This window comes from Pelmatolapia mariae, linkage group LG7, assembly GCF_036321145.2.
Source record: "Pelmatolapia mariae isolate MD_Pm_ZW linkage group LG7, Pm_UMD_F_2, whole genome shotgun sequence".
NCBI classification, from domain to species: domain Eukaryota; kingdom Metazoa; phylum Chordata; class Actinopteri; order Cichliformes; family Cichlidae; genus Pelmatolapia; species Pelmatolapia mariae.
In genome coordinates this window covers 63,159,549-63,174,934 of record NC_086233.1, presented here as the reverse complement: position 1 = coordinate 63,174,934, position 15,386 = coordinate 63,159,549, and the positions used below count along the sequence as shown (strand labels likewise).

Below are 15,386 nucleotides of genomic sequence, written 5' to 3'. Positions count from 1 at the left end.
CGTGTGAAAATTTTTTTAATCCCTTCCTGATTTCTTAGTAGTAAATTCAACAAAATCATTGTTTGAATGATGAATATTTTATTAAGGAATAAAAAAGCTATGCAAACTTACCCTTCCCTCTGTAAATACAATAAAATAAAATAAAGTTAATAAAAAAAATCATAATTCCCTTGGATAATGAGAGTCATTATCTACAAATGGAGAAAACATGGAATAGTGGTGAAATGCAGGCCCTAGTTAAGATCGGTGACCACCCGTTGCTGATCAAAAATAAAACAAGAGTCATCTCACCACATTTGGAGAAAAAAAAGGACTGATAAGACAAAAGTTGAACTTTTTGGAAGGTTTGGATCATAAAAGAGATCATCATACCACCCATTAAGCGTGGTGGTGGTAGTCTGTTGGTCTGAGGCTGCTTTGCTGCTTCGGGACCTGAATTACTTGCTGTAAGTGATGGAACAATAAATTCTCTCCCTAACAGAAAATACTGAGGAAAAGTGTTTGCCCATCGGTTCATGTTATGAAGCTCAAGCGCAGTTGGAATTCGCAGGGGAACAATGATCTGAAACACACCAGTCAGTCCACCTCTGAATAGCTCAATAAATATTAATATACTAAATATTATATAAATAATTATTCTTCTTGGAATTATTGTTAAGAGAAATAATAGATTCCTTTTGGCAGCTGATATCATATAACCACGCCATCCAGCCGACACTATTTTTAAACCAGCAGGGGGAGCTAGTGCCCAAGGGGAAAAAATCCCAATAAGTTAAATCTTTCAAGTCAGCAGATTCGTGATGGTAATAAAGTTTTTAAAGTCCAACACTAAACAATATACAAAAATTTAATTGTATCAGAGCTGCATACACATGTCTTAGCAGTAGTGACCCAGAGTTGAAATATAAAATTATAAAAATAACCCCCGAGCTTCTGTGCCGCGAATCTGCTTCTGCTGTCACATGCAGTCAGCTGACTGCGAGCTCAATGATAAACAGCAAGGCTACAGGAAATACCGTTATTACATTCATCCAGACGCAGGTAATTTTGAGTTTTAGAAAGGTTTCATGTTCATCACATGAAATTTAAAAAAACACCGTGGTCGTCTTGGCAGATTTTTGTTTTGTTATTTTATTCTGTTTATTTATTTATTTGTTTTTAGGTATGTGGCTACTTTAAGTTGTTAGCCGCACTGCTAGCCAACGTTGCGATTCACGTTAACAAACTGAGCAGATATTTAGCAGGGATTAAGTTACAAATATTTACGGCCTTTGTTGTAGCATGTGAATTTTGTGCGCAAACATCGGTTGTGTCACAGATTTGATGCGACAGTGTAAAAGTGGCGCAGCACCAGAGGCTTGAATTCATTCATGGTTTTCTGCTATCTTGTTTTGTTTTTTTCCAGCTGTGACCATGAAGAAGAACAAAGCCAAGGCAAGCAGCAATACTGAGAAGGAGTTTGTGTTCGAGTTCAGGGCAGGTAAACACAACTGTGTCCTTAAAGTGCCCCTGCAGTTTCCTGTGCAGGAGAACATCAGTGACCTTCATGGACGCCTGATGCTGCTGCATAAAATACCCTGCTACTTAGAAAGTGGTGAGATTGTTATTCTTTTGCAGGTCTTCCCTTCCCTGAGTATAACCACGGCCCTAACTGTAACATAAGACAGCTAGAAGCTGCACTAAAGCATTCAATTACAGGAGCTTGTTACATTTCTTGTACAAAGCTACAGAGTTGCACTTTCCACTTTGCTTGCACAGACCTGAAAGACTTCTTTTTTTTTTTTAATATCTGCTTTGTGTTTCCTTTGTTGCTCTAGAACTGAAAAAGTCGCTTTCCAGTTTCGTTGAGAAGGAGACGATTCTGGATTATGACAGAGAGGCAGAGCTGGCCCTGCAAAGACTCACGACAGGAGACGTAGATGTAAACAAGCTCACTAGTGCATGGACCAGGTCTTACGTGGAGGTAATAACGCATTTCATTGTGTTTTTATCGTGTTAAACACAGCACTGTGTGAACTAGGGCCTGGGTTCGAATCCATCAGCCACCTGGGGCCTTTCTGTGTGTTTGCTTGGTCCAAAGTCCAAAGACGTGCACGTCAGGAAAAGTAGGTGCGAGTGTGGAGTGGTTGTCTGTCTCTGTGCGTCCACCCTGTGATGAACTGGCGACCTGTCCAGACGCCTGGTACTACACAGCAGGAATTGGCTGTATCCATGCACCTTAAGAGTGAACCCTGAGTTTTTAGAATTAAGGAGGTGGTTCACTTCTTACCAGTGGGGCATTGCTTGAAAACCTAACATGCTCTGGAGCAGGTTATGTTATAGATTAGAGATCAGCAGGTACACAATCACCTCTTACTGACTAATCAGTTCTCCAGAAATCTCTGAAAGATTCCTTGGGATGGAGAGTGGGAGTGTCTTAAAGTTTTTGCCTTTCTCTGATTGGCATCAGTAAGAATCATAGATTCTTAGATGTAACTTCCTTGATTATTTCTTTTAAATATAAATGTTATATTTAGTCTGTATTATGTGTTTAACCTTTTCATAGTTTTCTAATGTTATAGTTTTACCTTCCTTAGCAAACTTGAATATGTTTGTAATCGATCAGATGCTGTCAGTGTCGCCCTTTCTGTGTGAATGCACTCATAGCTAGGTTGATAAATCCGTGGTTAACTTATTGAGTAGATAACCCCCTTTATGTGACCGCTTAGCCTGATTGCTGATGTTAGAATAACTGAAACAAGATAACTGAAAGATCCTTTGGATATGCTGAAGTACAGGCCCCAGCATGCACCCCTCCTCTTACTCTGTGACAGCCAAGATATTTTGGATAAGTGGTTAAGAGAATGGATAGTTCAGAGGTCAACCTTTCTGAAAATCACCTTTCAAATTTAAACCATAGGTGCCTCTTCTAGGAGGCTGAGGCTGGATTATAAGTTTTACTGCCTTAGTTGTTTGTACAACCTTACAGCAAGTTTCTGCTTCTAATGTTATCTATTTTAGGCTGAAGGATGTATAATTTTAATGAAAAACATTTAACTTCACACACACGATATTTCATTAACAGTTACAAATAATTTGTTTTAAAGTAAAGTCTTGTTTGGTGCCTAACTATAATTAACCATAACTAAGTTACAGAAAACATCTTCCATATGTGTCACTATTGTTATATTAACACTGTGTGTTTAAACTGTAACTTCAAAATGCCGTTTGGCAGTTAGAATAAGGAATCATGTTGCGACTGTCTCATTCAGTGACACAGGAAACAGATTAGATTCAATACAAAAATTTGTAAAACTGTGTGGACAAATGTTTCTGTTAATATTATGGACGGTACTTTTTAAGCTTGGCAGGTATTCCAAAAATACATTTCACGCACTGGCTGCCTAACAGACCCTGATAAATACAGCTCCATGTTTCTGCAGCAGCACAGCAGCGTGGTTTGGAAGTGTCCTTGAACACTCTCACTAACTTTGGAGCGGTCATGGATCATTAAAGTCATTTAAACAGAACTAGAGCAGTAATTGATTATTTATGAGTTCTGGACCCCTCGAAGAAAACCCCCAAACAAACAAACAAACAAACAAAAATCTCATTACATGAGCTCTCATGCTGTGTTTAATGTCTCTCGCAAGCATTTTACTTGGTTACTTTGATGCATTTCCCACCAGAGATGGGATATATTCACATGCCTGAGAATTGAGTCATTACTTTTGTGCTGTGGATAAATACAAAACAAACACAATTGTGAGAAGCAGACTTTGTGGTTTCCTAATGAAATTGTGTATGGTGTGTTCACTGAGGCATTTATTTAAACCCAAATGCCTCGTTTCATGTTTAAGGAAGGCCGCTGAGATCAGCTGTCTCCCGCTGCACTCACACATTTAGCAGTTTGCCTGCAGTCCCGCTTGCACGGTGTTTGTTGCCTAAACATTCTCGAGCCTGTGTAAATGAGGGGTGTTCACACTGAAGAGTACTGTTATTTTGCATTTAATTTGGCTGGGTCAACTGGCCACGTATGTTTTGCAGGTCATAACACAGAAACTGCGACTCTGTATTTTGCCTTCTTTGCTTGGCTACTTGTGCTGAAAATAAGCTGCTTGCTTGTTGTTCTTGTTCACAGTCTGATCATGGTTAAGCACTGTACCTCCACCCTTCTTTACCTGCTTACAACTGTCGTTTAACAAAAAGATGTTTTGCTTCCTGCCGTCACTGTTGCAGACTACACTGGAACATGCGCGGCCTGAAGAGCCCAGCTGGGATGAGGACTTTGCCAATGTGTACCATGAACTGATCCACTCCCCCGCCTCAGATACGCTCCTCAACCTGGAGCACAACTACTTTGTTAGCATCTCTGAGCTCATCAGTGAGAGAGACATGGAGATTAAGAAGCTTCAGGAGAGGTTGGTGTTAGGCAGGATTTGATTGGGATTTTTGGATTTCCTGAACATGTTTTTCTGTCTTATTTCTAAATATTTATTACCAACAGTTTTGCCTTTAGTTTTTTAGCCAATGTTAGTTCTCAGCCCTCCCCTCTTACACAACTATTATCAAATAGATCATCATCTTAAATTTCTTCCATGGACTAAAATTAGGTCAGATCTTTTTTTTTTTCCCTTTAAGCAACCACACTTAAGATGATTTAATATCTGTTTCCTACCACAGAGATAATTTTTATCGTGTTTTATGAATATTTATGTACTTTCCCAACAATCTGTTAAAAATCAATAAATACTTTCCTGTTTTGTAGGCAAGCGGCAGAAATGGACAAAGTCATGCATGAGCTGGGAAACACACTCAGTGACCAGGATGTGAACGCAGTAGCTTCTCAACACTTTGATGCACAACAGGTGAAAGGAAGCTGAGGTGCTCAGTAGTTTGTCTCAGTGTTAATAGAAGTGTTGGTTAACTCCAGTGGAGAGCCGAAAAGATGATTTCACCTGTGACATTTCAGGAGATACAGTTGGTTTGTTTTTCAAGTAAACTTTTTGTTTAAGGCCCTGAACGTTTGACATTGTCATCGATGAACAGGTACTCGAAAACAAGTGGGCAAGCGAGCTTAAACAAGTGACGGGCATTCAGAAGCATGAATACCAAGAATGGGTGGTCAAACTGCACCAGGACCTGCAGAAATCCAACAACAGCAGCAAAATAAAGTGAGTTCTTCTCTGTGTATCTGTGTGTGCACACTCGGAAAAACAAAGAAGGTCTGTTACAGTGTTCGCTTTCTTTGTGTGTGCACACTGCAGTGCAGCCTGTCTTTGTGTTTGTTCATCTGATATATGAAACCTCACTTTACCTGAGCTAGCCTTTTCAGGTGCGTGACAATACCCTCATGGATTTCGAGGTACAACAAAAACAGTCGATTCGAGATAATAAACACCAGAGTCAGCTGCTTATTCTTACTCTTTCCTTTAAAGGAGAAAACCTGCAGTGAGTGCAGCATCATTATCTGATGGGTGGGGTTTGTATGTGCTGTGATAGTAACACTGGTTAAACAGGCTGATTAAAAGCCAAAGGCCCAGATTTCCTGGGTTTAATGCTGGTTTATGAAATTTTACACCGGACACTGGTGAGAATAGTTAATGCAATGCACATGTCACTTGTGGGTCTAGTTCCAGAATATATTTCTTAAACTTGAAAAACAAAGCTAAGGTGTGCGTTTACCTGTGTGCCACGGCAGAAGTAACTTTCAAGCAGATCAGTCACAAACTTACAAGAAAAAATGTTTTGTGTTCACCTCAAATAGATGCGCTGTTACAGATTTATTCTGCTGTGTCTTCCTGGTCTGTGAGAAACGGATTATAAATTCTATGCTACTGTATTATTATTGGCAGATTACAAGTGACAACCTGCACCTGTGTTGTGAGCGTATTGCCCGTGCACTCATCAGTTACTTTGCAACCTGCTAGTTTGGGTTGCTCGTGTTATTGATCTGAGTAGCTGAACTGAGCTGGGCGTGTGTGTGTCTGCCTCTGTAAACAGGCAGTTTTATAGTAAAGGAACAAACATTTCCACTCCTAGGGGTGCTTTTTTTGCAAAATGCAACTTTGGACTTATTATGTTTGACCTGAGAACTCGACAGGAAGTCAGAAACAAAAGCTGGGTAGCAGAATTTGAATAACAACGAGAAAAGTCATAAAGTTGAGTCATAAAATGACATGAAACCGATCAGCTGCTTTCCATCTTCACAACAAAACTAACCTTAACTGGTAACAGCGGCACATTACTAGGACTACACTACACTACTACTATAAATGTCTGCTTTAATGTCTATGTAAATGCGATTACAAGAGGTCATAAAGTTGCCTTGGTTTGACTGATTTTGAGCTTTGTAGGATCAGTTCAGACCGTCGTCTCGAGAAAACGAGTGAAAAACGTCTAAAAGTGGTTCACAGTAATGTTAATAGTAACGTACAGTGAGGAACATGAGTATTTGAACACCCTGCGATTTTGCAAGTTCTCCCACTTGGAAATCATGGAGGGATCTGAAAGTGGGTGCATTCCCACTGTGAGAGACAGCATTTAAAACAATTCAGGGAATCACACTGCATTATTTTTAAAGAATTTATTTGTATTGCACGGCTGCACATAAGTATTTGAACACCTGAGAAAATCGGTGTTAACATTTGGTACAGAAGCCTTTGTTTGCAGTTACAGAGCTCAAACGTTTCCTGTAGTTCTTGACCAGGTTTGCACACACTGCAGCAGGGATTTTGGCCCACTCCTCATCATAGATCTCCTCTGGGTCTGTCAGGTAGTTTCAGCTCCCTCCAAAGATTTTCTATTGGATTTAGGTCTGCAGACTGACTAGACCACTCCAGAACCTTGATATGCTTCTTACGCAGCCACTCCTTAGTTATCCTGACTGTGCGCTTCGGGTCATTGTCATGCTGGAAGGCCCAGCCCCGACTCATCTTCAATGCTTTGACTGAGGGAAGGAGGTTGTTGCTCAAAATCTCACAATACATGACCCCATTTCTCCTCTCCTTAATGAAGTGCACTCGTCCTGTCCCCTTTAGAGAAAAGCAGCCCAAAGCATGATGTTCCCGCCCCCATGCTTCACAGTAGGGATGGTGTTCTTGGGATGCAACTCATCCTTCTTTTTCCTCCAAACACAGCGAGTGAAGTTGAGACCAAAAAGTTCTGTTTTGGTCTCATCTGACCACATGACTTTCTCCCACGCCTCCTTTGGATCATCCACATGGTCAGTGGCAAACTTCAGACGGGCCTGAACATGTGATGACTTGAGCAGAGGAACCGTCCATGCAATGCATGAAACTGTGCTCCCAGCTCTCTTCATGTCATTGAGCAGCTCCTCTGGGCTGATTCCTCACCTTTCTTATCATCAGTGATAACATGCAAGATCTCACCCCACGAGGTGAGATCTTGCATGGAGCCCCAGTCCGAGGGAGACTGACAGTCGTCTTTATTCAGTCACTATTCAGCATGTACTTAATATTCTGACCAAAGAGGAAAAAAACAGATATCACCAGAACATCTGTGGCTCTGAGACAACGTGCTGACCCTGCATTCTGTTGTTTTTAAAGATGAATATCATCATGTTATTACGTGTGGGTGAAACTGAGAACATTCGACATCAGCACTCGGAGCGTTTTCTAAATGTGCACTTTTAGTTAAAGCTGCGAAGCGAAAATTGAGTTGGCGTTTGGATTTCTTTGATAAGGCGTCTTTACTTTTCCGTCTGTTTCCCACATTTTAAATAAAACCTGATTCCACCCGAGGCTCAAACTGAGCTCATCAACAAAGCGTTTTCTAAACCGTAAACCTCTGTTTGAGTTATGAGTTATATCATTTCATGTTTCTTTGAGCTATGATTTATGAAACACTAACAATTCGTTTTCTTTCTTTGCTGCATCATGGGATCAAACTCTTCACTTTATTAACCTGTATAACCCACACCCACTCGCCCACTAAACCTCAGCTGCAACTAAAGCTTAAGCTTTTTATAACTGTCGGTTCCATAAAATGATTTCCTTGAATCCGCAGACGTGCTAAGGATTGGTTTCTCGTCCCTCTCAATTTTCCAGTGAGGAGATTAAGGTGCAGCCCAGCCAGCTGTCAGAAGCCGCAGATTCGGGTGCCAGGATGTTCGAGGAACAGCCTCAGCTGGAGGAGAGCTTCACCATACACTTAGGTACTTCACATGCTTCCCCAGTATTTGTGCACAGATCAGGGATCGCTGTTACAGTTAACACAATAAAAATTTGCAGGAGCGCAGCTAAAGACGATGCACAACCTGCGACTGGTCCGAGCAGATGTGCTGGATTTCTGCAAACACAGACGACACGGCAGCAGCGGAGCCAAGCTGCGGCGGCTGCAGACGGCTCTTTCGCTGTACTCCTTCTCACTGTGCGGTCTGGTGCTCCTGGTCGATAACAGGGTCAACTCCTACAGTGGCATCAAGAGAGGTCAGGGAGGTGTATAATGTAGTTACATATATGTATGTTGATTCCTGCTTTTACCTGCAAAGAGTCATTTTTGGCAGTTTGATGAACTGTAACGTGGATATTTTGCTTCTGTTTACCTTCTCTTTTCTTTTACTGGGAGAAGCCAAACTTTAAGTGTTTTATTCACTTACTGTGGGTTTCATTTAACTTTAAGTTTGAACTTGAGGCTAAGCAGTCATTTGGTTCATCTGGGGCCTACTCTATGTCAACCCACAGACTTTGCAACTGTGGCAAAGGAGTGCACAGACTTCCACTTCCCCTGTCTAGAAGAGCAGCTGGAGGAGGTGCAGCAGGTGGTGCTGTACGCCAGAGCCCAGCGGAGCAGCAAGCACAAAGACCAGCCTGGTGAGACATTTCGCAAAAAGAAACACTTGGAGTCTCAGCCTGGAGGTCCCGAAATCTTGGGGAATAAATTTGATTATTCTTGATGCTATGGTTGTTTTTTTATAGTTTCAGCCATTCTTTAGGAAAACAAGATGTTTATCTCCTGTTTTAATACCATAATATAACATATGAGTAAAATTCAAGCCTTTCTCAAACAAACAATAAAATAAAAGGAATAGGAGGCAAGTAAACGCGTATACTTGCCTGTACGAGTCTGGCTTTTACACGAAGCTCACACTGAAAGGCTCCTCGTGGAGCTGGAACATTTCAGTGTTATGCTAGCAGTATGAGAGGGGCATTAAGCTGTCAGGAAATAGAAGATGTTGATTTTATCACAGCATAAGTGATTTACTGAGTAGAGGTGTACACATACAGGCCCACTGGCTTCCAAGCCTGTCACAGATCCACTGCTAACACTCATTGTCCCTTTGACATAGTGTGATGAGCATTTTTCCTGCTGATTTGTGCTTTATTCTGCAATCCTGTATCCTTACAGAGACCCAAAAGAACGGCGGTGATGATAAGAGCAAAAATGTTGAAAGAAATCCCTCGAATATCTTACCAGGTATTAAGAAAACAGTTTGTGATTATCCAGCAGATTATTTTTACAGCATCATTTTATATTTTAACTCTCTGTCGGCTACATCTCTTCCTAAAGGTGAGTTCTATATCACGCGGCACTCCAACCTGTCGGAGGTCCACGCCATCTTCCATCTGTGTGTGGATGACAACGTCCGATCGGGGAACATCACTGCCCGGGACCCAGCGATCATGGGCTTGAGAAACATCCTCAAGGTGTGCTGCACTCACGACATCACCACCGTTACCGTCCCTCTGCTGCTCGTCCACGACATGTCCGAGGTAAGAAGATGCTGTCAATGCTTGCATGAGTGCAGCTGCAAGAATAAAAGCTTGTAAACTGCATATTGTAATATAATAATCTTAGTGGAGCAAATGAACCTGACTGTAAGTTTATTGGACCAGCAGACGTCCAGGTATTATGCCTTCACAGTATCTGCTTTTTCCCCATAAACTGCACGAGTACACAAACTGATCAGGTTTCTCCAAATAGAGAAATGATCAGGAAGTACAGTACGGGTAAATGGTTGAGCTGGACAGATCCATTGTTGGGTTATTAGACGTTTCAGGGTTGCCGTGGATGTTTGATGGTTTTACTTTGTATTTGTATTACACTGTAATAAACTCTTCAAACTGTCATACCTGTGATTGAACGGTAATGATTCAGTTGTATTAAAAAGTAGAGAATTGAAACTTTAGTGATTAATGGTGTTGAGAAACGTTTTCAAAGCGGCCGATGTTGATGGGAGGCGTTTGAGTTCAGCCGGCTAGGGCTGAAACGTTCGTTATTCGATGACTCTGGTTTTGGATTCGTGCTTTATTGCCTTCTCTCTTTCCTTGTGTTACCTGTTTGAAGCTCTACTGTCAGCTATTTGATACAGGTGGGGGGGAAAAAAGCAATAGGGGTTTTGAGTAATCAGGATCGGTTACCAGAAAAACTGCTATGAGTGCATTGTTACTCAGTGATGTTGTAACAGGGTACGTCACAAACTGTGATGTTCGTCTGTGCTCTGTGGTCTTGCACTTGCGTCAAACCCCAAAACCTGATGGCTGTGCAACTTTCCCAACTGTCAGCACACCCAGACTGACTTTAAGCTTGTGCTTATTCGTGTACGGTAACGTCTAACTCGTTGGACACGAACTGTAAATTCAGACTACAACTTTTTTTGGTTCACCAATCCTGCAGAGTACATATGCACAGCGACAGTCAGTGCTCACATGTTAGGGTCAAATAACAGAAAAAGCCTCGACGTGAATCGAGCGGACACTTCTAGTATTTTCCTGTGAAAATAGCAGGATTTCTCTTTGTATGATGACGTGAGGAACTCTTCTTGTGTTTAGTCTCTTACATTTGTTTCTTTGTTTTTAATCGCATTAGATGTCCTTTGTTGGTTATTTAACTGAGTAATGTTACTAATAATAACATAATCAGTTCAACAAGCCTCTTTCTAGATGCCTAATTTTTCTTCTGGTGCCTAATCAACAGTCTTTTGATTCATAAAACTAAAGTTTTGGAGCTCTGGAAGCCTCGAGAAGCAGAGGATACTTACTTGAAGGCTTCTCATTTCAAAACTTTCCATCTGCCAGCTTCTTTTTCAGGCATTTCCCTTTTGAGGACAGACGTTTGCCTGTTTGTACAAGCCTATTGTAGTGTTAAAACAACTGGTTTAGTTTGTCTACATGAACTACAGACCACAGTCCAAATCCAGCACGGCTGTTGCTCTTGTTCTTATTTTAGTTTTTCTTTTTCCTTTGAAGTTTGAGGAAAGAGGTTCACATAATAAAAGCTCAGTGTCACTATAATATATGGTTAAAGGTTTGTGGAGATAAAACCGAAAACTGGGTTAATTCGGAGCCGCTTTGCAGACGTTGACTGTTTCACGACTGCTGTGTTCATTTTCCTGGCTGTAAGAAAACGCTTTTGTTCTTGCCTCAAACTGTTTGGCAAACACCACAGTCGCCTTCAGTGCTCCTGTTTACGGTTCAGTCATACCAAAAAGCTGAATGAATATTCAAAAATCCCTCACTAAAGCCTGTGCAGTTTATCCAAGTACAAAACGTACAAGTAAAGGAAAGAGTGTGTGTTGTGGCAAAGACTCTCTGTTACACTCCTTGCGGTGAGAACAGGTAGTTTGCAAGATGAGATCATTGTGTGCAAACTGCAGCGGAGTACACTCAAAGCTGAAAGGAAATAGAAGTGTTTGATTTAGCACAAAGTGTCTAATCCAATGAACATTTTGACAACATCAGTTTAGACATAGTTGCCTAATAAGAAGCTTTGGTTTTGACACAAAGACACATCATATAACAGGTTCTCTCTGCTCTGCTCTGTAGTGTGTAGGACGGTATTTAGCTCTGAGTGGAGTAATATTGTGGAAACAGTATCTGTGTACTAATGTTCTGTGATTTTAACCCGTAATATCATTCACCACCAACTCGTTTGCTTTTCTTTCTCTTATCATGTTTGAACTGTAGCACAGATATAAGTAATACGAGAACGTAAAAAATGTTACAAATTTGAAAAAGATGAAAGAAGATGCGATTGCCAAAAAGTCTTTTGAAACATTGTTTCACATTACAAAAACTGAACTAAGATCACATTATTTTTCCTGTTTGGTCTGTGGAGCTCGTACCCTACAGGTGATGGTGGTGCTACATGAAGTCTTTGAAATGATTTCTTTATTTTTAAGTCGTATGTCAGCCTAAGTTCACCGCCGTGTGTCTCATTTCACACCAACCTTCTCTGTTCATTGCAGGAGATGACCATACCGTGGTGTCTTAAAAGGGCGGAGCTCGTATTCAAATGTGTCAAAGGTAACATGGATGTTATGCATAGCTGTTGTACAGTATTTATGGACATACTGATTGGTCATTTGGTGGGTTTTTTCTTGTTTGTTCAACCGTCTGTCAAACATAAACATAGAGAATACGTAATACTGTGTTACTTTATTATGTATTAATACACAATAATTGCACTTAACATTGCATGCAGCAATGTAAGAATGAATGGTGATATTCATGCTAAATTTTCTTTGCAGGTTTTATGATGGAAATGGCCTCGTGGGACGGCGGCGTATCACGCACAGTCCAGTTTCTAGTGCCAAAGGTGAGATCAGTTATTCAGGCTTCAAAACCTGTACCTGTGGATACACTGCTGTTCTCTGAGTGACTGCCTTCCGGCAATGCTTCATGCTTCTTTTAAAGAATTGTATACTTAAGGCCTCGCACGTACATAATGTAACAAAAGGCACACCTGGCCTTGCAGTGCATGTCTCCGAATGCACACTACGAAGAGTTGACTGCTTGAAAAGCGTGCCATAAATCATAGATTACACAGCTTTAGGTTATTTTAGCTCCATATTTGCACTGCTGTGATAAAAGAAAGCTCAGAGACTCGATCACATAAATGTGCGATAAGCAATGGGATTAGTGTGCAGCTTGCCAACACTGAGGTGTAATCACTTTCACTTTGTTGGAAATCCAGGTCTTATGTTAATTTGTTATTAAATAAGTTATAAAGGAAAGGGAAAAAATATTCGGGTTTAACTTTAAAGCGAGGTTTTCTGTTATATTTTGAACTGATTTAAGCTTGCCGTGCAGGATGAATCACGGCCGTTACTATTTGCGAAGCTATACATGCTGAGTTTTTGCGGTTTGTCAGGAAGGCGGTGGATCCTATAGAATGAGCTCCCGCTGACAGGATAAGATGATAAAACGAGTGGCATCAAAGGACTCTGACTGTACCGGCTTCCTGTCAGCTACATGCTCAGACACCATTCAAAATAGCAGCTACTGAAACGACATTGTTGTCTGCAACTCAAAGAAATACTGTGTCTAAATATAAGCCGTGTGTTTGCGGGACTGTGCTTCTGCTTCAGGATTACTTAACATTCTTACTTGACGGGTGGCAGTGCTTGGAGTGTGTCCCCTGTTCCAGTCACAGCTGCTATAGCTCACTTCATTTCAGGCTGTTAATACTTGACTGGACGCAAAGAGTTCAGCTGTATTTTTGTTTTTTGAGGACTTTAAACAGCATCTTTCCATTATCACAGCGCGGGGAGAGAAGATGTTGTTTCCGTGCAAACCTCAGTCCGCTCACTAACCCTGGTCTCCCCTCTGTGTGTCTCTTTGTACTGACAGACTATTTCAGAGGAAATGTTCTACCAGTTGAGCAACATGCTGCCGCAGATCTTCCGCGTCTCCTCTACCCTTACTCTCACGTCGAAGCACTGATTGGTTGCACCTCAGGTCATTCAGGCAAATGAAGACAAAGTCTTGGGTTTTTGTGTTGTTTTTTTTAAACTAGGATGAATATAGAGACTTTGTGACATAGATAACTTCCATTTGTTGTTTAAAAACAATTAAGTTATGGTGGCATTAAGTGCAAAAGAATTGATGAACTTTCCTATCATTGCACCTTCCAAAGCTACTCACTCTGACTGAAAGAGGACTGGATTCACTGGCACGCTAAAACAGCTGCTGCAGTTATCATTTAGAGTCTCCAGGGTGTGGTTCTGGTGACAGAGTTTTATTGCGTTAGCTGCCAGTACTGCAGACATTTCAGTTTTCCTTTAAAGCTGCAATCTGCAACTTTGTTCACGTTCAGCTGCTTGAAGTCGGTAAAAATGAGACAACCAAATGTGTAAAGTGGGCTGAACGGTAAAAAACTTGTGACTCTTCATGTTGTCATATCTTTACTTTTTTCTTTTTCAGTATGTTGATTATTGCAGAAAAAAAAATCACCAATCTGGGCTCAAACTCGAATGCTAGTTTTGATGTTGACATCTTAACCGTCATATTTAATTCTTAAAGAATTTCTTGTGGTGACAGACGATCTTACAGTTCAGCCATCGAATGAGATTTAGCAGCATGATGTCGTGCTGCTCTGGCTTCAGTGACATGGACTTGGCTCTTTTAGTCCTAATGACAAATTGCATTGCTGCTCATATGAGCGGTGTGCTTGTGATTTTGTACTGCATTGCAGAGAGTTGAGGCGGCTGCCGCTAACTCTCTGTGGGAGTGTGAATGTGTATGGTCCCCCTCCCCCCTCACCTGCGTAACAGTAGATGGCACTGTTCCTAAAGACAAAAATGTGAAAAAGAGTAACTGTACTTGAACGCTTTGCTTATCGGAGGAAACGTTTTGCCTGTTGAAATTCATCTCAATCTATTCTAAGTGAGGGAAACGGCACTGAAAGTACAGCTCAGTTGTATTTTATGTTAAACGCTTAGATGTGCACTCTGTATATTTACTTTATGTGTGTACATTTTTTATGTTTTAATAAAGTAACACTCTACACTGATGTGGTGTATTCCTCATAAGCTTCTGACAGACTTCAGCACTGGATGATTAGTTTTTCTGTGCCCCACCCATCTGCCAGAAGTGATGCACTTCTAGTGAGTTCATCTCCAGGCTTTATTTACTCTTGATTGGTTATCCACAGGGACCTAATCTCCCTAAAGTTAATAATCCATGTCATTCATTGGAATTACATTCCTTCACATCTAATGGTTGGCCTACGAGCCATTTCAGACAGATAATCAATTTAGTTTGTCACAAAGTTTGCCACTGCGGCATTCAGTGGTGGCATTAGGCTGATTAAAAGAGTTGACAGTGTAGCAATCAGCTGTGCCCAGAGAGAGTTATGAGATTTTTGAATGGCGCCGTGTTGAAACGTGCAACTGTTTTTATCATGCAGCCAGGCTGAGAAGCCACAAAACTGTAAGAATATGTATTGCAAAGTGTTTAGCATTCTCAGGATTGGTCTTGGAGGCTTTGAGTGTGCGCAAGCTTAAAATGCATGAAAATTTACAAACACAAGCAACTGTGTGTGTGTGTGTTTAAAAACAAAAAAACAAAAACTATGTTGCATGTAGAGTCCAGGCACAGAAATGAGAGAACTGCAGAAGGTACTTTTGCATACATTCAGTAAGCAAATAAAATGTATTTTTAAAT

General features: G+C 41.0%; 1 protein-coding gene across 2 annotated transcripts; it reads left to right on the top strand.

The window, feature by feature from the left end:
• Window positions 1-947: 947 nt before the first annotated feature.
• On the top strand, window positions 948-14,734 carry ferry3 (FERRY endosomal RAB5 effector complex subunit 3). Of its 2 annotated transcripts, none has more exons than XM_063480175.1 (14): window positions 948-1,041; window positions 1,406-1,480; window positions 1,818-1,963; window positions 4,219-4,400; window positions 4,748-4,847; window positions 5,029-5,153; window positions 8,049-8,155; window positions 8,232-8,429; window positions 8,685-8,813; window positions 9,349-9,417; window positions 9,511-9,713; window positions 12,188-12,245; window positions 12,470-12,537; window positions 13,572-14,734. In XM_063480175.1, exons 1-14 carry the CDS (start codon window positions 963-965, stop codon window positions 13,662-13,664), a joined length of 1,632 nt encoding a protein of 543 aa, XP_063336245.1. In that variant the 5' UTR covers window positions 948-962; the 3' UTR covers window positions 13,665-14,734. The 2 variants fall into 2 exon arrangements, with proteins under 2 accessions (XP_063336245.1, XP_063336244.1); XM_063480174.1 differs by having other exon boundaries at window positions 1,406-1,594.
• The last annotated feature ends 652 nt before the right edge of the window (window positions 14,735-15,386 follow it).

What these genes read in the sequence shown, in the direction of transcription:
- ferry3 (XM_063480174.1), top strand. Translation starts at nt 963, where the DNA reads ATGCAGTCAGCTGACTGCGAGCTCAATGATAAACAGCAAGGCTACAGG. An exon ending in TTACATTCATCCAGACGCAG is followed by an intron (nt 1,042 to 1,405) that starts GTAATTTTGAGT and finishes GTTTTTTTCCAG; the next exon opens with CTGTGACCATGAAGAAGAAC. An exon ending in AACAACAGCAGCAAAATAAA is followed by an intron (nt 5,154 to 8,048) that starts GTGAGTTCTTCT and finishes TCAATTTTCCAG; the next exon opens with TGAGGAGATTAAGGTGCAGC.